Source organism: Engraulis encrasicolus, chromosome 10 (genome assembly GCF_034702125.1).
Source record: "Engraulis encrasicolus isolate BLACKSEA-1 chromosome 10, IST_EnEncr_1.0, whole genome shotgun sequence".
NCBI classification, from domain to species: domain Eukaryota; kingdom Metazoa; phylum Chordata; class Actinopteri; order Clupeiformes; family Engraulidae; genus Engraulis; species Engraulis encrasicolus.
Genome location: NC_085866.1, coordinates 1,705,270 through 1,730,269, shown reverse-complemented (window position 1 = coordinate 1,730,269; position 25,000 = coordinate 1,705,270). Strand labels below are relative to the sequence as shown.

The following is a 25,000-nucleotide window of genomic DNA, read 5'->3' as shown; positions in this document are numbered from 1 at the left end:
ATCAGCTGACCGTTCCGGGAACAATATTTTTTTGTTCTAACCGGTTCGGGAACGCCAATTTATTGGTGGAACTCATAACTGGAAACGTTATCATTCCGTTTCTATTCGGAACGGAACGTTTGGAAAAAAATAACGGTTCAAAGCCCTGTGTGCATGTAAAGAAATTGACAATAGAGCTGACTTGCGTTGCCAGGAGCCGCGCGGAGAGCTTGGAGGCCACGCAGGAGAAGCAGCTGGCCGAGTTCGACACGGAGAGGGAGCAGCTGAAGGCCAAGCTACGCAAAGAGGAGCACAGGAGCAAGGAGCTACTGGAACAGGTACACACACACACACACACACACACACACACACACACACACACACACACACACACACACACACACACACACACACACACACACACACACACACACACACACTACGCAAGAAGGAGCAGAGGAGCAAGGAGCTGCTGGAGCAGGTACACACACGCACGCACACACACACACACACATGCACACACACACACACACACATGCACACACACACACACACACACACACACACACACACACACACACACACACACACACACACACACACACACACACACACACACACACACACACACACACACTACGCAAAGAGGAGCAGAGGAGCAAGGAGGTGGTGGGTAGAGTGTGTGTGGGTTTGTACACACACATACACACACACTCACACACACACACACACACACATACACACACACATACACACACACTCACACACACACACACACACACATACACACACTAGGAGTGTGTAGGTATGTGCATGCGTAGTGTCTTGTGGTTTTGTGTGTGTCGTCAGTGTGTGTGTGAGAGTGTGTGTGTGTGTGTGTGTGTGTGTGTGTGTGACAGTTTGACAGTTTGAGGACAGGTTGAAAGTGTTGTGAGAAGATGTGAGTGTACAGCGAATGTACTGTATGTGTGGAAGAACACTGCTGCACATGGGATTTGTGGGTATCATTGTGTGTGTGTATGTGTGCGTGTGCGTGGCTGCATGAATGTCTGTGTGTGTGTGTGTGTGTGTGTGTGTGTGTGTGTGTGTGTGTGTGTGTGTGTGTGTGTGTGTACGTGTGTAACCCTGTCCTGGTTTCTGTGTGTTCTGTGTTCAGCTTGAAGCCTTGAGAAAGGAACTGCGGGAACGCGAGGCGGGCACCAAGGAGAAAGGAGAGAAGGAGCGAGAGAACAAGAAGGAGAAGCAGAGCAGCGGCGTAGAGAGGAAGGAGAGAGGAGAGAAGGATAGAGAGAGTGGCACTGGAGGAGGAGGAGTGAAGGAGAGAGCGACCAGCGGAGGAGAAGTTGGAGTGAAGGAGAAAACCATCGTCAAGCAGCAGAAGGAAAGAGGCGGAGTCAAGCTCACGCCTGTCAAAGTCACGCCCACAAGCCCGAACGCGTCGTCCAATCACAGCGAAGTAGACGGCAAGTCGCCCCTGGCAACCAGAGCTCCTCCCCCTAGCCGCCTGAATGGACACACCTCCCCCCAGAGCCCCTCCTCTAAGGAGAACGGCGTAGAGGCTGGACCAATCACGTCGGGAGCCAGACCCTCATCGCCAGCTGTGACCACGCCCATCCAGAGCCCCACACCCACAAGCCCCGCCTCTTCCTCATTAGTCTCCTCCCCCATCTCGTCTCCCAACCTATCGAAGCGCGGCGTCGCTGGGCACGCGGCCCCCTATCCTCCCTCCTTCCAGTCGGGGGTCAACCAACGCTTCCAGGCCGCACGCCACAAGTTCGCCCAGGCCGAGCAGGACGCTCACACACACACTCCACACACACACTCGCACCCGCACACGCCTACACACACGCTGTCCCCCCGCGACCTCTCCCCCACCACTACCCCCCCACCCCAGGCTGCGGATAACAGCGCAGCCAAGCAGCTAGCACGGAACACCGTGACACAGGTAAGATGGAGAAGTTAACTTGTGTGTGTTTTTGTGTTTGTGTGTTCAACTGATGCAAAATATACTATCAGTTGACACACACAAACACACTCCACTAGATGCTAATGTTAAACTAATCTTATGAGGTCTTCTTCTCCGTCTCCATTAGATGATATGTTAATATGTTAGATATGTTAGATGATAATGGGATGTATCCTTCTTCATTAGATGCTATGCTAATGTTGTGACATAGCCTTCTCCACTAATGCTAAGCTAACGTATCCGTCTCCAATAGTTGCTCTGTTGTGGCTTATTGTCCATCCCCACTAGATGCAAATGCTAAGCTAATGTTGTGACTTCTTCCCTACTCGATGCTAAGCTAATTTTGAGACATATCCTTCACCACTAGATACTAAGCTAAAATGTGTGATTCCAATACTTGCTATGGTAAGCTTATGTTGTGACCTATCAGATGCTAATGCTATCGTATCTCCTAACGTATCTTCTGGTTCCACAAATGCTGTCGCGCTTCAAATGTTAATGCTAAGCTAACATTGGGATGTATCCGTCTCCACTAGACGCTAAGCTAACGTATCCTGTCTCCTGTTTCTGCAGGTGCTGTCGCGCTTCACCAGTCAGCAGCAGCAGGGCGGAGGCAAGATGGCGCCCCTCAGCAGCTCTCCGTTTGGCACAGACTACCGCACCCTCACCTCCCCCACCTCCTCCTCCTGCTCCTCCCCCACCTCCTCCTCCTCCCCGACGGTCCGCAGCCCGGTGCCTGGCGCTTGTCCCCTCTCCCCCACCGTCCGCTCTCCCATCATTTCCCGCAGCAGCGACAAGACTCTAAACTCCGCCCAGCCACCGCCTCCGGTCCCGCCCAAGAGCTCCCGCAACTGCCAGTCGCCCGCCTCGCCGGGCGTCTCACGCTCCTCAGGGAACCAATCCCCTGCCTCGCCTGGCCGCTCTGGCTCCTCCCACTTCCCAGAGCTGTCCGGAGGCTGTGGCATGACCAGTGCAGCAGGGGGCGATAAAGACATTGACATGGTGGTCTCCTCTTCCAGCTAATGTATACAGACACACGCACACACACACACACACACACACACACACACACACACACACACACACACACACACCACACACACACACACGACATGATACTGGGAGGTTTTGATTTAGCTTCTCAGTGCCCTCTGACCTGTCAACCTGGGGCATTTGAAGACACAGTGCAAAACATGCAGTGCTGATTTAACACTTCAGCCAGGTTCAAACTAGCCTGGTTCACACCAGACGGTGTATGTGTAGCTTCGGCGCCCCCTGGCGGAGCAGAGCTACACACACTACCGTCTGGTACACAGCCATAGAGCACGCTCCGTCTCCAACCAGAAAATAGGCTGAGAATGTATTGCTTCTGCACGGCCTCCTCACCAACAAATTCCTTCAAAAACCTTCCTGTTAATCTTTAAAGAGTCAATATAGTCTCTAATCTGTCTTGTGACTCCTCAATGTGAGTTACCGTTTATATTTAAGAAATAAATGCTCCGTCTATTTTCTGGTTGGAGACGGAGCGTGCTCTATGGCTGTGTAGTGTGTAGCTCTGCTCCGCCAGGGGGCGCCAAAGCTACACACACACTGTCTGGTGTGAACCAAGCTAGGTTCAAACCACACGACTCCCAATATTGTGTTCTATTTTGATCTCGGGTTGCGCCGCAAACACAAAGAGAATCGCAACTGTCAATCTTCTTTTAGAATCAGCTTTGGTCGAAATAATGACATTGCTACTGATGTGAACGCACCTTTACCCACACACCTGCCTAATGAAGAGGATAGGGGATAGGCTGGGGTCACACCTGTACACACACCTGGATAGGCGATAGGATGGTGTCATTCTCTAGCCAGCACTCACACACAGATTTACACATGCACACTATCACACATTTATCACTCAAATGTACATCATGGGTGAATACACAAACGGGTGCCAACACAGATCACTGCCATGCACACATATCATTCATTTACACAAAACCAAATGGATGTTAACTTTTGGACACTTTGGAACATGCAAGCACATTACAAACACACACACACTTGGATAAAGGCTGACTTTGTACACTGCCTGACACACACACACATACACACACAGACAAACATCACACATGCAAGCACCTGAAATATATAGCTGTCAATAGACATGTGAGTAAATAAGCACTGTACACAATCCCACACATAAGCGTGCACACACCCACACACCCACACACGCACACACACACACATGATACTACTTTTTTTGTACATGGTATTTGTACACTCCCCTATAGAAGGATCATTAGGATGTAGAATAATGGTCTGATGGAGCATGGAACGTCAGGCTGTAGCTGACAAGTGGAATACGACACTACACTCAGAGCCAGTGGCCATGGCAAAGTGGAATAGAAACCAGACTACACTCAGTTGGCGTGTTGTCGTAGAGATGTGTTGCCATGGAGATGAGGAATAGAAATGATGCTGCACTTGGGAGTGTCGTCATGGAGATATGTAAAGTAATGTAAACAAGACAGCATGCAGAGGCAGGGAGTTACCATGGAGATGTCTACGTAATATAAATGAAACTACTGTCAGAGTCACAGTAACCATGGTGATTAACTGAGTACAGGTATACCGTATGTAGTAAAGTGTAATGTAAATAAGCAAGACAAAATGATTTAAGTCAATGGTGGAATCTTAGATGCTCTCCTCTTAATATAAAAATTACAAAATGAAATTGAATAGCCCTAAAGACTTGAAATGTATAGCAATATTTATGCTAGACTATCTCGTATAGTTAATCCCCCATTACTGCTTCTCTCTCTCTCTCTCTTTCTCGCTAACATTCCTTCTTACCTTACTAACGACCTCTTGTGACATCGTTAATGACATCATGAGCTCCCTAATGATTTCTTTGACATCACGTAAGACCGTCTTACTTCACGTATTGCACTGTAACGTCCTTGTGCTCTTCTGTCACATAAAACAGCTTCAATATCACTTGAAACCCCCTCTTACGTCCCTCACTGCACGTCTTGTCTTACACCACTTACAGTGATACTGTCCCCTTTTTGGAAATAATCTCATTTTACACCTCCCCTTGAGTTAAATAATAAGGTTTTACCGTTCTCCTTTCAACCGTATTCTAGTTATGGCAGTGCAAATTTTAGCTCCAAGCTAACAGTTAACATTGAGTCCTATGAGACCAGTTATCTGTCTAGATTATAATCTCCCCTGACTTGCTAAACACCCAGAATGCATCTGTAGTGAACACTGTCACGCTCGGAGATGATGCCCTGACGCCACGCACGGAGAGAGGAGAGGCAGTAGAGCACTCCAGGGTGGAGCTGAATGCTGAACACACACACACACACACACACACACACACACACACACACACACACACACACACACACACACACACACCTCCTCCGTCCATCGATATTATTCTCAGGGTCAAAGGTCACCAGCATCTGACATCCTGTTGCCGTGGTAACAAAGTTGTGCAGCAGACTGTTAATGGAGAGAATTATCACTTCAGTCAGACCCAAGTGACCAGCATACAGCACTGACCAGTGACCAACAGACAGTACAGTACAGTAGGTCTACTGACCCAAGAGCATACAGTGCTGACCAGTGACCAACAGACAGTACTGACCAGAGACCAACAGACAGTACTGACCAGAGACTAACAAACAGTACTGACCAGAGACTAACAAACAGTACTGACCAGAGACTAACAAACAGTACAGTGCAGTATAGCAGCACCACTGACCAGTGACCAACAGACAGTACTGACCAGAGACCAACATACAGTAGTTACTGACCAGTGGCCAACAGACTGTACAGTCTAGTAGGCCTAATGACCAGTGATGGGACATGTTAAATAGAGGAGACTTATTCACGCTATGGCCTACTGACAAATACAGATTTTAACTGGGTGCTGAATCCCACATAAAACATAGATGAGTGAATGAAGCGAAGGACAGCACTCTTCAGATTATTTGTTTATTCGCCTACGAACGTTTTGGACAGAGCCCTTCTTCAGCGTGTGCTGGCCCTTAAAATGGCCCTGTATATCAAAATGTTTGTGGGCAAATAAACAGAGAAAAATCTGTAGAGTGCTGCTGTCCTTCGCTTCCATCATTCAGTGATGGGACAAGCCACATGCAGTTCCCCCTTTACACCACAAGGTAGAGCACCAGAAGCCACGGTGTTCACAGTACAAGGGGAACATCAGTCCTCAATGCATCCCCTAGGTTGGTGTCTAGCTACAAACCTGCATATGACCATGCTCCATGGTCTAATATCCTTCTTAGAAGCTGTTTACTGTATGCATTCGTGGATATTTTTGAGGTTTGCCCCTTGTTTACGCTTGAATGAAGTTTTAGAATGCACACTCTAGAGTGCGTTACAATATGCGACCTTGTCTCCTCCACTTGTGCTTGGTTCCTCGTACCAGGATGTCATGATGACATCACTGACAAAAGCATTATATTTCAATATTTTGCAAAAGCTCAATTGTAAAGTCTTTTTCTCATTTGCAATTGGGATGGTGAATGAAAAACAGTCCCTCAAAAGTTGTTGTGGCTAGGCTGACAGGAGGCGGGGCGAGGCCACAAGCACAAGTGGAGGGAGCAAGGTTGCATAATGTAACGCACTCCTGATGACACTCCTGCTCCCTCTAGTGTCCCTCACCTGTAAATGTCTCCTCATGCTTTCCCACATTCCCATCCCACATAAATATGGACACTCCAGTAGAAGACAAAAACAGCTCTTTCATTAGGTCTGCGTAACCTGAATGTTTATTAATATTTTGTATTTGTCAACTAGGATCACCCAATCAGATAAAATAACCTTTCTGAATGTCGCACCTGTGGGTCTTACCTGAATATGATTGGTTGATGATACACCTGCTACGTGTGGCGCTCACCTGAATGCAGGTGATGCATCTGATCCTGCCATGTGGCTCACCTGACCTGAGCATGATGCCCATAGCACTCCTGCTGCCTTAGGCCGTATACCAAGAACCTGACTCAGTAGTAAACATTGAAGTAGTGGTAAATCATCTAATAGAAGAGCCTGCTATCCTCCTATTCTTAACTAAAATGACACCTGTGGACTATCTATTACAGCTTTACCACTTCCTGTAGGTTAACTTGGTTTATCACTTAACCAGGTTCTTGGAATACCCCCCCTGCGGCCTCACCTGATCCCTGCTCCCTCAGTACTTCTCACCTGAGTGTGATGTCAGTGGGCCCTCTTGCTTTCACCTGAATGTGGATGATGCATCTGGTCCTTTATGTGGGTCACCTGAGCTGTCAACACCTGATGCCTCCCGCAGTACTTCTCCTGAGCGTAGTGGCCATGGGTGCCGCTAGGGGGGGAAAGGTGTTACAGATTCTAAGGGCCCAAAAAAACTGACAGCACTGACAGGGGCCCTTAAGGGGCCCCAAAATTTGAATCTTTCATGGGGCCCAAAACGTCTGGCGGCGCCCCTCGTGGTGGGCCCTGTTGCTCTTACCTGAATGTGGATGACCTCTATCCCGCTTGCTGTGAATGTGTAGCGTGAGACCTCCAGGCCTCTTCGTGCTGCTGTCTTCCTCAGTGGGGCGAGCTGCTGCCCCAGTACTGCATGTTTTAGAATGTTAACGTCTTTTTAATGTTCCTGAGCGTTTGTTTTTTATACCTCAAGGCTGCCATCTAGTGGCCACAGCGCTTTTTATACTACTGCAAACACACACCTCTCTAATTGTTTAATTCTGCAAAGCAAAACACACAAATACACACACACACAAACACACTCCTTCTGATATTGCAAACGCACATAAATACATCTTCTGAAACCGCAAACAACTCTTCTTGCTGTTTGGAATACTATAAACACATACCTTTTTTTCGTTTAATACTGCAAACACACACACCTCCTTTGGTTGTTAATAGTGAGAATAATCCCTTTCCTATGATCAGGAGGAGTTACTGTTTAGTATACTGTAAGAAATAAAAAGAAAAGCCAAAAGCCTCCTACTGTTAGTTGGCAGTTATTGTTTGTAATACTGCCAACACCTTTACTGTTAAGAACTCCTGTTTATATTATATTATGTACCTAAAACAGCTACTGTTAAAGAGTTGAGAATGATACGCTCTTGATCCTGAAATTTTGTTTGTTTTTTAATGTAAAATGGCGAAATCAGAGATGCTCGTCATTCATCTTTTCAAATGTCCCTGCCCCCCTCCCCTTCTGAATTTAAATAAAACATTCTCTATATCATGAACCCTCTGTGTTTGTGTTAATGTAAAATAAATGGTCAAATGGAACTTTGAAGCTGATTGAGTCTTCAAAAGCAGTTGCATAGATTTCTAGTGTGCCTGTGTCAAGGATAGTCTATTACAGTAAGATAAGTCAAATATTATTATTATTATTACTATTATTATTATTATTATTAAGTCAAACACCGCCCACTCAATAAAAAGTGTGCTCAAGCTCATTCTCCTAAGGGGGCGTTGTCCAATCCTTCTTCTCTTTGTGTAGTTTTTGCTGCTGGTGGCTTGTATAAAATGTGCAATACCACTATCTACAGTGGAAAGGGAGCTTCATTTATTCTCAACTGTAAGAGTCCAAAAGGTCTCCTGAACCGTAGGTCTCCTAAAGGGGCGTTCACCTGACGTCACATGGATTCTGGAAAAGTACGAGCCTGAAGCCTAATAGGCCAGTGTTTCTCAACAGGGGTGCCGGGGCACCCTGGGGTGCCGTAGGGCCCCCTCAGGGGTGCCGCGGAAACGTGGCTGATAAATAAATTATATAACATAAAACATATTTGTCAAAATTGATAAGTTAATGTTAGTCAGTGGAATCTTTGATCTGCCATTTACGCACAATAAAGTAAATATTGGTCACCCCAGCTGCAACTTTGAACGTAGGTCCTGTGACGTAGGTTGTGTGTCTCCAAATGTGTTACTTTTCTAAGCTTGTGTGGTATCGGATGTGATGCTATATTACGGCTAGTTGGTTTGGGGTGCCTTGAAATTTTTCATGAATTGAAAGGGTGCCTCGCCTAAAAAAAAGGTTGAGAAACACTGCACTAGACGATCATTACCTGTGTCACTTCAGACATACAGTCTCACACAGTACATACATGTATACATTGAATTACATTTAGCTGATGATTTTACCCAAAGTGACGTACAGATATTTTTTTTTAGTACAGGGTGTTGGTTACAGTCCCTGGATCAGTGTTGGGTTAGGTGCTCAAGTGTTGGGTTTCATCTCCATTAATTGCACATTGCACCAGTAAGGTGAAGTGTGAGGATTGAATGAGCAGGGTAAGGGTAGCCTGATTATCATCGACTTTCAAATCTCTTTGAGACTTGGTCTGACCAAGAGCATAACAATTAACGTTTCCAAAACGGCATTTCCCAAATGGCCTCCCTTGGTTTGCTAATGATTGTTTGCTTCCCAACAAAGTGGGAGGAGTTTCTGTATTTGGGGGAACTCAGAAAGTACTTTCTTGACTTTCTTGTACATTGACTCTTGACCTGGGTTGTGTTTCCCAAAAACCCTTAAGTAGTACTTAAGCCTAAGTAGTACTTAAGTATGAGGGGCCGCCTAGGCAATATACCACATCACTAAAAGTTTAGGCATACAATCAATTTATAGGTCTACATACAATATTTTTTTCTCACACATGCAAATAAAATGGTTGCGCCAAGTGCATGTGTGAGGTAAAATAGTGTATATATAAACTTTTAGTGATGATGTGAGACCTATTTTTGATATATTGCCTAGGTGGCCTCTCATACTTAAGTACTACTTAGGCTTAAGTAGTACTTAAGAGTTTTTTGGAAACGCAGCCCTGACTGGTAGCAACACTGAAGCTGTTGCATCACCCTGAGGGCACGGCCTGGCTAGGGTAAGGGCACAGTTTTGCTCAAAAATTTGGCAGGTCCACTTGAGCCATGAAACTTCGCACACTAAAATCACAGGTGTTTCAGTTTTTTTTTTGTCCAACTCCTGGTATATAGTACCTGGCATCCTCAGATATGATATTGCCACTCTCACAATGGAGGCACACCCAAGACAACAACTTCAGCAGGGGGCAAATTTAAAAAAAAAATACTTGAGGAGAAAAGGGTAAAAGATTTTCACACCGCCCGCAAAGGATGTTGTAAAAACATTTCAATCATATTATTAGTACACCTTCTTCAGACAATTTATCTTGTGCTTTCCATCAGTATTAAATGACATTATTTATTTAATATGTTATATGGTCCATATTAACTTCCCAGTTTAATCTCTGTTTTATTAGTCTTTTTTATTATTTTTATTTCTGCAAAACATGTCAGTTGATTAATGCAGGTTTCCTTTGCTGGGGCTGTCAGTTATAAAAAGCAGAGGCAACTTAGCATTCAAAAAAGAGGAGAGAAGAGGAGAGAGAGATGAGGAGAGAGGAGAAGACAGATGAGGAGAGGAGAGAGGAGAGGAGAGAGAGAGATGAGGAGAGGGGGAAGAGAGCAGCAGTTGAGAGATAGCAGAGGTAACGTAGAAGGAAGGCAGAGGAGAGGAGAAGAGAAGAGAGAAGGAGGAGAGGAGAAAAGAGGAGAGCAGCAGTTGAGAGAGATGTGGACTGTAGAAGAGAGAGGTGAAGAAAAGGATAGAGGGAGAGAGAAATAGATAGATATAGAACCCACACCAACACACAGCAATAAAAGATCAGCATTGTGATGGAGAGCCAGAGACAGAAATAAAGAGGTCGGACTCGAGATGGGTCATGGTGCTCAGGTCTTGCATTGGATACTCTCTTACCCACAGAGGAACAGACAGCCAAGGAGACATGACGATACCAAGGTGACGTTACCAAGGAGACATGACGATACCAAGGTGACATTACCAAGGAGACATGACGATACCAAGGTGACATGACATTACCAAGGTGACATTACCAAGGTGACATGACATTACCAAGGTGACATGACATTACCAAGGTGACATTACCAAGGTGACATGACATTACGAAGGTGACAACGTTGCCAAGGAGACATGATGTTACCAAGGTGACATTACCAAGGAGACATGACGATACCAAGGTGACAACGTTACCAAGGAGACACGACATTACCAAGGTGACAACGTTACCAAGGAGACATGACGTTATCAAGGTGACATTACCAAGGAGACATGACGTTGCCAAGGTGACATTACCAAGGAGACATGACGTTACCAAGGTGACATGACGTTACCAAGGTGACATGGCATTAGTTACCGCATCCAGTCCATCATTAAGCATCAACCCCCCTCCCCCGCAACCCCCCTTAGTCAATCACCCGCTTTTCACCACAACACACACACACACGCACACGAGTTCCTAGTCCATTCGCCAAGCTTGACTCAGGTTGTCATGGATCATACGACACCCCACCCCTCCAGCATTCCAGACGCTCCAATAGCTCCGTCAGGTGTGAGGGCTGGGGGGGCACGTGCGTGTGTGTGTGTGTGCGCATGTTTTTTTTTGTGTGTGTGTGTCTGTCTGTGTGTGTGTGTGTGTGTGTGTGTGTGTGTCTGTCTGTGTGTGTGTGTGTGTGTTCGTGTGCATTTACAGCACTCCATGAAAAGGTGGTGTGTGTGTGGGGGGTGGAGGAGGGAGAGAGGGTCCATTGGTGTGTGTGTGTGTGTGTGTGTGTGTGTGTGTGTGTGTGTGTGTGTGTGTGTGTGTGTGTGTGTGTGTGTGTGTGTGTTGTTGTAAGGGTTCTAGAAGGCTGTGTGTGTGAGTGTGTTCTAGGCGTTCTGCATCTCCTTCCCGATCTTGTAGCTGAGGATCTTGTTCCAGTCGATCTTGGTGCGCGTGACGGGCAGCTGGCGGCGCAGGGCCTTGAAGGTGGTGTCAGACATCGTCTGGTAGTTCTCACCTATAGCTCTCTACACACACACACACACACACACACACACACACACACACACACACACACACACACACACACACACACACACACACACACACACACACACACACACACACACACACACACGAGAGAGGGAGAGTGGGTCAGTGACAGCAGACACACACACGGAGCGGTGGTGGCCGATATGGTCTGGTAGTTCTAACCACGCTAGGGGTGTAAATCACAGCCGTCATGACGATACGATACGGTAACGATTTTTTAAATCAGGGATTCGATTTTTTTTTCGATACTTAAGAATTCCCCACGATACGATGCGATTCGTTTTGATTCGATTTTTTCCAATTACTTCTCCATTACTATTGTGTTATGGAGCTAGGGCATTGCACAGGGGCCAGCGATTCGATTCTTTTCGATTCTTAAAGATATCCAATGCAACTTTGACATAAACACACCGATGTAAACAACTTTATGGCGGCCTCTAGTGGTTCTGCCGAAAATGTGCATTGAACTAAATTAGACAGACATTGGCTTCGAGATATGTGCGAATTAAATTTCTTCGTCTTCTGTAATTAGCCAGATTCCCTTCCTTGCATTCAGCTCTCTCCACTTCTAAGGGGCTTTATCAGCGATTCTCCCCCTTGCTTATGAGTTCGCTGCTTCGTCTATTCACATCACACAACTGCAATCACGTTTGCACTTCCTTCAGATGGATACTATTATTTGATCCACTTGTTCCCGGCAGATATCCCCGTCTTTATTTCACATTTCCAGTAACTATGTAGTACCTGTACATTAGGAGAAAGAGGAGACAAAAGGCTATTGCTTATTTTGTTGTAATAATAAAGATTTGATTTCCAAGTCGAGGTGACAAGACGCGTTTTTATCTTGTGTGGTGTTGAAAGTGAAAGTGGACACCCATAAGCCGGCTAGAGATCACGTTTTGTTTCCTCTTGATCGACAACAACATTTTTAACCTTGCACGACTGATTGTGTCCTATGACATCAAGTTAAATGTGCGCCATCAGATTTCAACTCGTATACATTTGTGTAGCTTTGTAAACTGAAACGAGGTGGCGTGGACTTTGAGAATGCTAATGCATATATCCTAGTGCAGTGAATGAGTGATAAAATCCACATACAGTCCCAGGAAAAAGTTTGTACACCCTTTGAAATTTCTTACCTTTCTGTCAAAATTGGTCATAAAACATGGTCTGATCTTCCCGGAAATCGCAAGAAGGAACAACCAGAGTCTGCTTTAATTAATTCAACCCAAACATTTACAAGTTTTCATATTTTCATTGGCCATAAGATGTAAACATTCACAGGACAGCAAGGCATAAGTAAGTACACCCTTGCATTCAATAGGTTTTAACCCTAAGTTAGTCGCAATAACCTCAACCAGATGCTTCCTGTAGTTGCAGATCAGATTAACAAAACAATCTGGATGTATCTGGTCTCCCTCTTCTTTAGAAAACTGCCTCTCGTCAGCAAGGTTTGTGGGATGTCTGGAGTGCATAGCTTTCTTGACTTCATGCCTGATAATCTCAATTGTTTATTTGTCAGGGCTTTGACGTGGCTATTCCAGAATGTGTATTTCATTATTATGAAGCCATTCTAAAGTCGATTTGCTTCTAAAGTATGGGTTGTTGTCACATTTCAGCACCCATCCTCTTGTGTGCTTCAACTGTGTGACAGACTACCTCACTTTTTTTCTGTAAAATATCTTGATAAACTTCTGAGTTCATTGTTCCACTGATGATAGCAAACTCAAAAGGGCCTGAGGCAGCAAGGTAGCCGCATATAATGATGCTCCCGCCACCATACTCAAAGGCAGAGATGATGTTTTTGTCAAGGTGTGGTTCTCCAGTTCTCCTCCAAACATGACATTGTGTGTTCCCCTGAACAATTCAACTTTGGTTTCAACGTTAGTCTACAGAATATTTTGCAGTAATTCTATGAAGCATATAAATGCTTTTTCGCAAACCTCAAAGGTGCAGCAATATTTTTTTAGACAGAAACCCCATTCATTTTAGATTGGCAGAATGAATCCCCTTTTTAGCTATTCTTGGTTACATCTCCTCTTCTGAGTATGGTAGCGGGAGCATCATTATATGCAGCTACATTGCTGCCTCAGGCCCTTGACAGTTTGCTATTATCAGTGGAACAATGAACTCAAGTTTATTGTGATATTTTACAGAAAAAACGTGAGGAAGTCTGTCACACAGTTGAAGCACACAAGAGTATGGGTCCTGAAATGTGACAACAACCCATACTTTAGAAGCAAATCGACTTTAGAATGGCTTCATAATAATGAAATACACATTCTGAAATAGCCCAGCCAAAGCTCTGACAAAAAACAATTGAGATTAAAGGGCATGAAGTCAAGAAAGCTATGCACTCCAGACATCCCACAAACCTTGCTGACGAGAGGCAGTTCTCTAAAGAAGAGGGAGACAAGATACAAACAGATTGTTTTGTTAATCTGATCTGCAACTACAGGACAAGTCTGGTTGATGATATTGCAACTAACTGAGGGTTAAACCCTACTTAATGCAAGGGTGTACTTACTTATGCCCTGCTCTCCTGTGAATATTATGGCCTTATGACCAATAAAAATATGATAACATGTAAATGTTTGAGTGGAATTAATTAAAGCAGACTCTGATTGTTCCATCTTGAGATTTCCGGGAAGATCCGACCATGTTTTATGATCAATTTTGACAAAAATGTAAGAAATTTCAAAGGGTGTACAAACTTTTTCCTGGGACTGTATTTGCTCTTTTGGCGTTCGGCTCTCTCCGTTTTGAAGCCCTTTTCCAATGTTCACATAAGCAAATTATTTGCCTGTCCAAACCTTTCATCTCAATTAGCTCGTGATTTATTTGCAGTCCCATTCGTTGTTTTCGCTGCATGCCAGCGTGATATTTTACAATCAGCTAGCCAGTAGCCAGCTTTCAGCGAGCTGCTGCGGCTTAGTTAGCAAACGAAGGGGATGAATGGGTCTCTCATTCGTTCCACTCATACACCATAGAAATCTAGACGCCCCTAGCGGCCACAAATTCCACAACAACAAAGGGCGTGGCGCCTCCAGGCAAAACTGCAAGTGCTGTTTCGGAGCAGAACCACCAGATGGTGATGGAAATATTCCCATTTTCGCCATAACGGGTCAGTCAAGCAAAACCTTGAGTTCCAAGCCATTTCATGACTATGAAAAAGTTGCATAGTGTTTCTTTAAGAATGCCCCACGATACGATGCGGTGCGATTCAATTTAATCGCCGGCCGATACATCGATACATTTCGATTTTATTTACATCCCTAAACCACGCACGCAAAAGGACGCACGCACATAAAGCCGCTGTAAATAGTGGAAATCGCGATTCACAATATTGTATCGCGACACGCCTTTTCAAAGATCTGCTCCAGAAAACAACCAAAATGATATGAGCTTGAAATCTCATTATTATTATTATTATTTTTTTTTTTTATTATTTGTAGCCTCTTGTAACCTATCCTGCATCTAAACTATCATAGTTTTCATTCATCATACTGTGGGTCAAAAATCGTGAATCGAATCGTAAGTTGAGTAAATCGCTACAGCCCAAACACACGCACACACACGCACGCACGCACGCACACGCACAGCGTCCCCAGTGAGCTGGAGTGGTCATGTGACCTGGGGTCGAGCTGATAAGGCTTCAACTGCGGAGACAGAAATAGGCAGCACGTCACGGGGGTGTACATTACACACACACACACACACACACACACACACACACACACACACACAAACATTACACACGCACACACACACATACAGGCCGAACTGTACTTCCAAAATCACTTGGACACACACACACACACACACACACACACACACACACACACACACACACAAACACACACACCTAACTGTAATGTGCTTCACCTTCCTGTATTCTAAAATTACTTGCACACAGATGCATGCACACAGACTCGAGCAAACACACCAGCGCACACACACACACGCACACGCGAACACAGCTTTAGCCACAGAGAGTATGGGGACACTCCTCACCTGATAATCTGTCTCTGACTCCATAATGATTTTTACAAATGCGTTCGCCGTGTCCGACTCATTCTGGAGGAGTGAGAGAGAGAGAGACAGAGAGAGGGAGAGGGAGAGGGAGAGGGAGAGGGAGAGAGATTATATTAGATTATAGATTTCAGTTATTGCATGGCATTGGTTACAGTCCCTGGAGCAATGTGTGGTCAGCTTAACCTGGTATTGCCACACCCCGTACCTGTGTACATATTTTCTTTCATGCAAGGGCGGAATTAAGAAAAGTTTACTAGAGGGAGGGGTGAACTCAGTTGAAATTTGAAAAGCTAGTCTCATTTTACCCATTCATCATCATTAACAATTGGTAGTGACATTAAAAAACACCATTAGAGAGGGTGAGCACCGTTGAAGTTTGAAATGACACACACACACACGCACACGCAGTTTGCAAACTGGCCGGTTGCCTTGCAACAAGACTAAAGCACTCTAATAAAAATAATAATAGACTCCGAAATAGAGCACACACACTCTTCCAACTGGCAAGGGTAAGATAATGATCTGATTGGCCCATGATTTGAGTGGCATGATTATATGAGGCTGTGATTGGCCGGCTACTTACAGTCACGTTGATGTCCTTGGCCACTTCCTTATGGCTGACCAGCTGCACATTGCCATCCTCATAGTAGTGGACCTAGAGAGAGAGGGGAGAGAGAGAGAGAGAGAGAGAGAGAGAGAGAGAGAGAGAGAGAGAGAGAGAGAGAGAGAGAGAGAGAGAGAGAGAGAGAGAGAGAGAGAGAGAGATTGTACATATGTGATATGTAACTGGAATTTAATACAGCTTCATGATTGATTGTTAGGTGCACATTAAAACCATTTGGCTTGCGGGGCTCCAAAGTAGTTCTGTCAAAGACATTTGCAGGCTACCAGTAATGTTTCTCTTAACATAGTGTGTCTACTCTACACAGGAATTACATCTACCTGGATCTTGATGACGCCGGCAACTGTGGCTTGTGATTGGCTGATGCTCATCTTCCACTCCGACCTGCAACGCCCATTCCTAATCACACACACAGACACACAAACACACACGCGTTAGTATGTCTCTGAGCAATAACATCCAACTCACATGAAACAAAAGGCATGACGGCAACACGCACGCACAGACACACACACACGCACACAGCTACACTGACCAGAAGTTCTTGGGCTGGAACTGGTGTCCCTCGATGCATGCAATAATCGTCTGCTGCCCGTCCATCGTCTTGGCGTAGACTGTACACACACCACTCGGGTAGTGCTCCTTCACGTAGGCCTAGTGCGCGCACACACGCACACACACACACAAACACACACAGATAAGTCATCACATACACAGGCCTCTAGGCATAAACTCTACAGACACTGGCAGGGCTGTACATTAAGACCAATTGGTCGCATTTTGAGCCTAAATTTTGGACTGTGCGAGAAAGAAAAATGAAACGGGCGCACGTGTGCGAGTATGCTTTTCAACCCTTTTATTCGCGTTTTACTCCTGCTCGAGTGCATGATTGCGAGAGCTGCGCTTTTTTTCCTCCATTCCCTAATACTAAATGCGGTATGCCCTTCTCGCATGTATGCACTGCCTGTCTGACAGACAGCGTCAATCTCCCAGTGGGAATGCGCTTCAAAAAAGACGGTCAATGTTGCTTGAATTCCGCGTTGGCTAAGATTAAATCATCTATGCTCCCGTAGCCCTCAGAAAAAAAACTGAATCGCACAGAGCCGTGGTTAAATATGGCATATAACGCGCGCACGCTCATCTCCCAGTCGAATGTTCTGTGCCAAAACTTCTTACAGCTTTTCGAAATGGGCTGCTGTTTAAAACGTTCAAGTCAAGTCAAGTCAAGTAGGTTTTATTGTCAAATGCCGGAGTTTGCATTGCTAACAGGAAACCTTTTGAATCCGGTAGTGAAATAGCCTCTCGGTTTGCTAACTCGTGTGATTTAAAAGACGTCGCTGTTTTGGCGTTTTCCCTAACCGCTGTCTTCCCAATTACTTCACAAAAAATGCATCGCAAACAAAGTAGTAGGCTATTAGTCAAGATAATAGTTCGAGGAGCATTCAGAACAGGTACCGGACCGGTAGTGTTCACTGCGCAAGGGCCAGTCTAGTTGGCCCAGCAGCTACCGGTGCTGTAGGGCATGGCTATCAAAAAGAGCAGCCAACACAGTGAGATAATTTTGCGCCTCCCAGTTTCATTACACACCGTTCCAACCCACGCGTTTGAGGAATAAACTACTTTTTAAAAGCCCGTTGGATTAGCGTGTTGCCTTACCTACTATGTTTAAGACTAAATAAACTACTCAATCTAGTTCAGTAATCATGTGATTACATGTTTCAATCACGAAGCCATAGTAATAATAGGCTAATAATAATAATAATGATAATAAGTAGGCTAATGGGAACTGTGGTTTCCTCCCTGTTTTTGTTGCACAGGGTAATGGCATAGGCTATTGTGCATGAAGATGAAGAAAAAGCCCTTCAATTTCTCCCCATCACTTAGTTAGGTCACCTAGGCTACCACCTTGACTGGAGGGGGTGGTGGTGGGGGGTGTCCCACATCACTTCTTATGAAACTGCACAACACAGACCTTTTTCATGAACATCTGTGGTTACAGGTCTTATTCTGGCTAACCCACCACCAACCTTGGTTAATATGTTTTCTGTGGAAAACACAACGCTCTCTGTGCATTATTGCTGCGGTAATCAATGGTACAATATTAAGCACAGTAGGCCTATTTTACATTAAAAAACACAATAATGTTTTGTAAGTGTCGCGAAAATTTTGCTCCTGAATTTTTGTCTGTGCTCCTAAATTTTTGTCTGTGCTCCTAAATTTTTTCATTTAGGAGCACCAGTGCTCCTAGTGAAAAAGCTTAACGTACAGCCCTGACTGGTGTTCTGGTAGTAAGATCGTGTGTGTGTGTGTGTGTGTGTGTGTGTGTGTGTGTGTGTGTGTGTGTGTGTGTGTGTGTGTGTGTGTACCTGCAGTGCTGTGTCGCAGGCGTCCCTCCAGCCCCCCATGTCCCCCCCCACCTCGCAGGGCTGGGGGTCGCTGGCCTCCTTCCTCAGGTGGTCGAAGCGGAACGACAGCTGGCCGCGCGGGTCTAGAAAACGCCCGTTACCCAGGTCACCATGCTCCGTGATCAGCACCTGACACACACACACACACACACACACACACACACACACACACACACACACACACACACACACACACACACACACACACACACACACACACACACAGATGTCATCACACACACACACGTCATCACATACACAAGACACTAGACACAAGTCTAGAAATCGCCCGTTACCCAGGTCACCATGCTCCGTGATCAGCACCTGACACACAGCATTATTGTATGTGTATTTAATTGTGGTGTTGATGTGTGTATTGTAATGTGTCCAATGTGGGCCCTGAGCCTGTAATAAAGTGTATATAATACATACAGGCACGCACGCACGCCAATTGGATGGGTGGGACATAAATGCAGTAGGGCTGTCCTAAACGATTATTTTTCTACCGATTAATCTATCAACTATTTTTTTCGAATAGTCGATTAGTCAAACGATTAATTTTTCAAGTACTCTAGCACTTTAATCTTCAAGGAAATTGGGATAAAAGAAAGAAAGAAATTAAAATTAGGTCCCTGAGCTCACAATGAGCTTTAAATCATGATAGTAGCTTATTTACTCCGAGATTCAATGTTCAATTCATACGTGCTGGGCAAGTTTAGGTTCTAATAACATAATAAAGCATTAGAAAAGTAAGTAAAAAAAGCATTGAATTAAATGAAACGCTTAATCAACTATGAAAATACTTGCAGACAATTTTTTATAGTCGATTAGTCACNATTAGTTGATTAATCGTCCCAGCCCTAAAATGCAGTTTCATTGTGTGCATTGTGCAGTGCCGTGTCCACCAGTGGGAGTTTTTCCTCAATGTGACTTTTGTATCGGGACACGCACGCACGCACACATGCACGCGCGCACGCACGCGCGCACGCACGCACACACGCATGCACGCACGCGCGCACACACGCACGCATACACACACACACACGTTTACTGTGGGTCATTCACACACACTAAGAGGACGTGATTTTCAGTGTGTCTATTGTCTTCAGTCAAACAGGGAAGGGATGAGGCCCATAAAAACATAAACCTATAAACACACATGACAGACAGGCAGACAGACAGACAGGGAGGCAGACAGGCAGACAGATAGGCAGACAGACAGGGAGGCAGGCAGGCAGACAGACAGGGAGGCAGGCAGACAGACATAGACAGCCAGAGAGAAAGACAGACAGCCAGAGGGGCAAATAGAAAGACAGACAGACACACATAACATCCACCAATAACTCAGAGAGGCAGACAGACAGACAAAGACAGACAAAGACAGACAGACAAAGACAGAAAGACAGACATACAGGGAGAGAGACAGACAAAGACAGGTAGACAGAGAGGCAGGCAGATAGACAAAAATCTTTCTCGTGTGTGTGTGTGAATGCAATGTAAACAGTGACTCAGTGGATGTAACTCTTGTTTTGGCAGAGCTAAATCTCCTCAAAGTGTGTGAGTGAGCCAGTGTGTGTGTGTGTGTGTGTGTGTGTGTGTGTGTGTCTCACCATCTCTTCAGAGTTGGGCAGCTTGGTAGGAGTGAACTGATCCATGTTGTACTGGGCGAAGGCACTGAGAAAGAAACACATGATATGACGGGATAGTGCTTCAAATCATCGACATTTTTTAAGATTTTATTTGTATGTAACTTTTTTTATATAATTAGTTCATCCTCGGCGTTATTGCAGCTATTGCAGCGTACTTTAGCTAGGAGTCCAGATATCACTGGCTACTTTAGCCAGGAGTCCAACCCATTCTGTCAATGTTAGCTTATTGTACAATTAAGTATCAGGTGTGTGGAAGAAGCGATTGGATTGGTGGGTTTGCAGGCGTGTGTGTGTACTTACTCGGCTGCCCCCTCTCTGAGGAGATTGTCATTGTTGAGGAGAATCCGCACATCTACACACACACACACACACACACACACACACACACACACACACACACACACACGTTAACACTGAGTAAGAGTGTTTCGTGCAGCGTGGGTTTCTTATGCAAACCCCAACAGATCTTCCTGTAATACCACATGGTGCACACACACACACACACACACACACACACACACACACACACACACACACACACACACACACACACACACACACACACACACGTATATCAAAACAAAGTCAAGTGAGGGCCAGTACTGTGACAGACATGGCTGCCGGAGTGCATGACTATATAGCAAGTGTGTGTGTGTGTATATAGTGTGAATATAGCATGTGCATCTCACCGTTGAAGACTTCGTTGAACTCTCCAGGTGGAGCGTGGGTTACGAAGTTGGACGCTATGCGGACCTGAGAGAGAGAGAGAGAGAGAGAGAGAGAGAGAGAGAGAGAGAGAGAGAGAAAGAAAGAAAGAAAGAAAGAAAGAAAGAAAGAGAGAAAGAAAGAAAGAAAGAAAGAAAGAAAGAAAGAAAGAAAGAAAGAAAGAAAGGAAAATTGTGAGACACACATGAACAGACTAATCTTTGAGAGATCTATAGATAGAGGCATTTATAGAGAACAAAGGAAACCTGCACTTCAGTGTGGCACCAGACAGGCATGAATACTGTACAAGGGAAGAAATTCTGGTGCAACACGGATGTCTCTTTTTTTAGTCTGTCTGTCTGTCTGTCTGTCTGTCTGTCTGTCTGTCTGTCTGTCTGTCTGTTAACTCAAAAAGTTATGAACGAATTTGGTAATTTCCAAAAACTCCAAAGTTTCATGCAAAGGAACAAGTGATGAAATTTCACGATCCGGAATAAGAATTCAAAGATTCTTCACCATTGTGGGATAGGATGAATTTTGACATTAGAGTTTCTAACTGCACAAAGATAAGGCAGAAAGACTAAGGGGATAAAAGGGTGTAATATTGTCAAATGTTCCATCAAACGTCTTCCTTGGCAGAGGTCTGCCCTCTCTGAGTGCATTCAGGCCAACTGAGAACCGTGCTGGAGCCCGTTCCCGCACCTAATCGTGAACCGACCGTCGTGTTCACGCCACAGATATTTGCGTTCGCGAACCGGAAAATTGGTTCGCAATGCGAACCGCAAAATACTAGGTTTTTCTCTGCGAACCGTGACGACAGCGTGGTCGTCAGCAGGTTCATCCGGGTAACACTGTCACGTGCGGAAAAAGTTCAGAGCCCGGTATGAACACTGGCGGTTCGCAGACAAACACTTTAGTGCCGAACGTAACTGGTGCGAGCACCGACACCGGCTCCGTTCTGGTCGGCCTGAAAGCCATATCTGAGTGCATTTCTAGTTTCTAGTTTAATTTCCAATGCATTTAGACTAACATTTAGACAAAGCGACTTTCATTGTGTAGCATTTTGCGCATATCATACAACCCAATTTCTCCCGGAGAATGTTTCCAAAACAATTAATCCACGTCATGAACATGCCTTGAACATGCCCCTACCCAGGGCCGTTGGAGCTGCTCAAAGTTGTTTGGTTCCAGACAAAGTGGGTGGAGTTCCCGATTTTTTCACAGCTCAGTAACGATATACTACTCGTGGCCTGACTAGAAGCAACCCCGAACATGATCTCCATTATTTTGTTTAGGATTAGCATTTGGTATGTGTTTTCTAATCAGTGTTTCCCATACATTGAGGAAACTATGGCGGCCCGCCATAGTTTAAATTTGGCCGCCATAGTTTACGAAAATATAAAAAAAACTAAACATTTTTTTTTATTTTTTTTTTTACTTTTTTTTTTTTTTTAAACGATATCCGTTTTTGTTAAAAACGATTTGAATTACGATTTTGAATTTCCTTCGCATTTTCCTCCTGGAGTAAATACATCCTATAGACTCTGTATTGGTTAGATAAGTAGTCCTACGGTAACAGAATGAGGGGAAAGCATTAGGAAGTGACCGTAAGGGTATTACAGTTGATTCATGTGTGCACACATGTAACATCGGGTGAGTAACAGAACATGTGCGCAACGATGCGTTATGACACGCCGATATGCGAGGATCTTCGTCCAAATCGCTAGTCGCATGCATCATCGCTAACTGCGTTTACATCGCGTGCCGCGTGTAAAGGAAATGTTTGTTGTTGACATGTATGGAATTCACTTCAATTTGTGCTGTTTCTTGCTTCAGTTGTGGACAAAACGATTGGCCAAACTCACAATAGAAAGCCTTTGCTGTGCTACTGCCCCAGAGAGCTGAAAAAAAAAACCTTCATAGAAGAAGTCACTCTTAACAGGGGTGTTAACCAATCCAATGAGTTCTCTCATTGCTCTCTCTCTCTCTCTCTCTCTCTCTCTCTCTCTTCTCTCTCTCTCTCTCTCTCTCTCTCTCTCTCTCTCTCTCTGCCTCTCTCCTCTCTCTCTCTCCTCTCTCTCTCTCTCTTTTCTCTCTCTCTCCTCTCTCTCTCTCTCTCTCTCTCTCGCTCTCTCTCTCTCTCTCTCTCTCTCTCTCTCTCTCTCTCTCTCTCTCTCTCTCTCATAGTAGCCTACTATTTACCCATAACAAATGGTGAATTTCTGAGCCCTTTTTAATTTGTAGCCTATACCACTGAAGGCATGATAATGCTTCATCATATTTTAGAAATAGGGCCTTTGTGCCTACATACATAATGTTTATCATTTTGAAATTGTTTCAGTTGTTTATGACTTGTGTATGACTGAAATTATCTCTGCATACTATCAGTGCTGCATTGCTTTGTAAAGATAGGCTATTCAACACACTTTAAAAACACACTGAAAAGATACGGCCATAGTAGCCTACTAAAAACATTTTGTTCATAATAGTGGTGATTTAATAAATGGTGGTCTTAAATTTTCATACTGACATCCTTAAATTTGACTTGGTAGGTCACGGCAGACCATCAACTTCAAAAGTAGATCTTGGTTAAAAAAAGGTTGGGCACCCCTGCTATAGAGAGAACCACAAGTGCTTGAAAGACAGGGATCAAAAGCCTAGTCAAGTTGTTGTAGTTAACTTGGGTTTGGGAGCAACATAAAAAACCTTCAGAGAAGGGACAGTTGGGATGAGTTTACAAACACTCCCTAGGCTTTGTTTTACAGTTGTAATGAGTTTGGTGACAGACATGACACAGCAGAGGAGACATCGGGCTGCATATAGAAATTAATGTGTAATGAATGTGAATATAGACATAAATGTGTAATATGTTGTTCAGCCCTTTTAATGGGAGGAATTTGGAAAAAAACTGGCCCTGTGACCAGCACCCCTCATGAAGAATGTGTACGCCTACAGATATGTGTGGGGGAAAAGGCATAGCCTACCCTCTAAGACCCTTTTTGTCTATGCGTTAACAATTTCACAGTGCTCTTAAATTCTTATCTCTGCTCCTATTTTGTTTTATTATTGTTTCCCAGACCCCTGCATGAGGGACGAATGAAACTGTGTTGTAAACAGAAATTATTCACTGTACTGCATTTTTTGACAATGGCAATGTACTACTATTATACAAGTCATGGGTGAAATCTTATGTAGCCTTAATTCTCAAAATAGAAATGGTTGAAATATAGGCCCAGGCCTACAGTTTCTCCATGCGCCAATGTCATACTGTAGTCATTGTTTTGCCGTTTTGCATTTACGCTGCAAGAATACAAACACCCCCCCCCCCCCCCCAAAAGGCCAGCGTGAGAACTACACCCCCCCCCCCCCGCACAAAATAAACCCCGGCTGCCCCCATAGTTTCCAAAATTTCTGTGGGAAACACTGCTAATGATAGAGTTACACAGTGCTGTGGGAATATAGAAAGCACTTCCGTGTGCCCATCACGGAAAACAATTCTGTGTCCAGGAGCACGGAATTTTGGCAAAATCCGTGCTCCTGGACACGGATTTTGTGTCCTTAACATCCGTGTCCAGGAGCACGAACATTTTGGAGATCAGGCTGCCTGTCCCCATCCCACTGTTTGCAAGCACCACTAATCAGGCATCTGAAACCCTTCACACTAGAAAGGCGCGGTCTTATCACGCTGTCCGACTTGTCACCCAAGTGGAGGAGGA

At 44.8% G+C, this 25,000-nt stretch overlaps 2 protein-coding genes and 1 long non-coding RNA gene across 4 annotated transcripts in view; 2 read left to right on the top strand and 1 right to left on the bottom strand.

The window, feature by feature from the left end:
- cttnbp2nlb (CTTNBP2 N-terminal like b) overlaps window positions 1–3,004 on the top strand; it is a 56,367-nt gene extending 53,363 nt beyond the window's left edge. Inside the window, 3 exon segments of the mRNA XM_063209524.1 lie at window positions 194–317; window positions 1,136–1,924; window positions 2,519–3,004. Of these exon segments, the coding sequence (XP_063065594.1) occupies window positions 194–317; window positions 1,136–1,924; window positions 2,519–2,968 (1,363 nt within the window). The 3' untranslated portion in view covers window positions 2,969–3,004.
- Window positions 3,005–10,031: 7,027 nt separating this feature from the next.
- LOC134457517 (uncharacterized) lies at window positions 10,032–11,002 on the top strand. Of its 2 annotated transcripts, none has more exons than XR_010036437.1 (2): window positions 10,032–10,775; window positions 10,842–11,002. It is a non-coding gene; the product is annotated as an uncharacterized LOC134457517 (long non-coding RNA). The 2 variants fall into 2 exon arrangements; XR_010036436.1 differs by having other exon boundaries at window positions 10,823–11,002.
- Window positions 11,003–11,497: 495 nt separating this feature from the next.
- Window positions 11,498–25,000, bottom strand: part of LOC134457516 (F-actin-capping protein subunit alpha-1-like) — a 19,717-nt gene continuing 6,214 nt past the window's right edge. The window contains exons 2-10 of the mRNA XM_063209523.1: window positions 21,269–21,332; window positions 20,880–20,931; window positions 20,541–20,604; window positions 18,892–19,059; window positions 17,061–17,179; window positions 16,846–16,924; window positions 16,487–16,558; window positions 15,883–15,945; window positions 11,498–11,843 (exon numbers count right to left, since the gene is read on the bottom strand). Of these exons, the coding sequence (XP_063065593.1) occupies window positions 11,703–11,843; window positions 15,883–15,945; window positions 16,487–16,558; window positions 16,846–16,924; window positions 17,061–17,179; window positions 18,892–19,059; window positions 20,541–20,604; window positions 20,880–20,931; window positions 21,269–21,332 (822 nt within the window). The 3' untranslated portion in view covers window positions 11,498–11,702. The remainder of the gene's footprint in view (window positions 11,844–15,882; window positions 15,946–16,486; window positions 16,559–16,845; window positions 16,925–17,060; window positions 17,180–18,891; window positions 19,060–20,540; window positions 20,605–20,879; window positions 20,932–21,268; window positions 21,333–25,000) is intronic.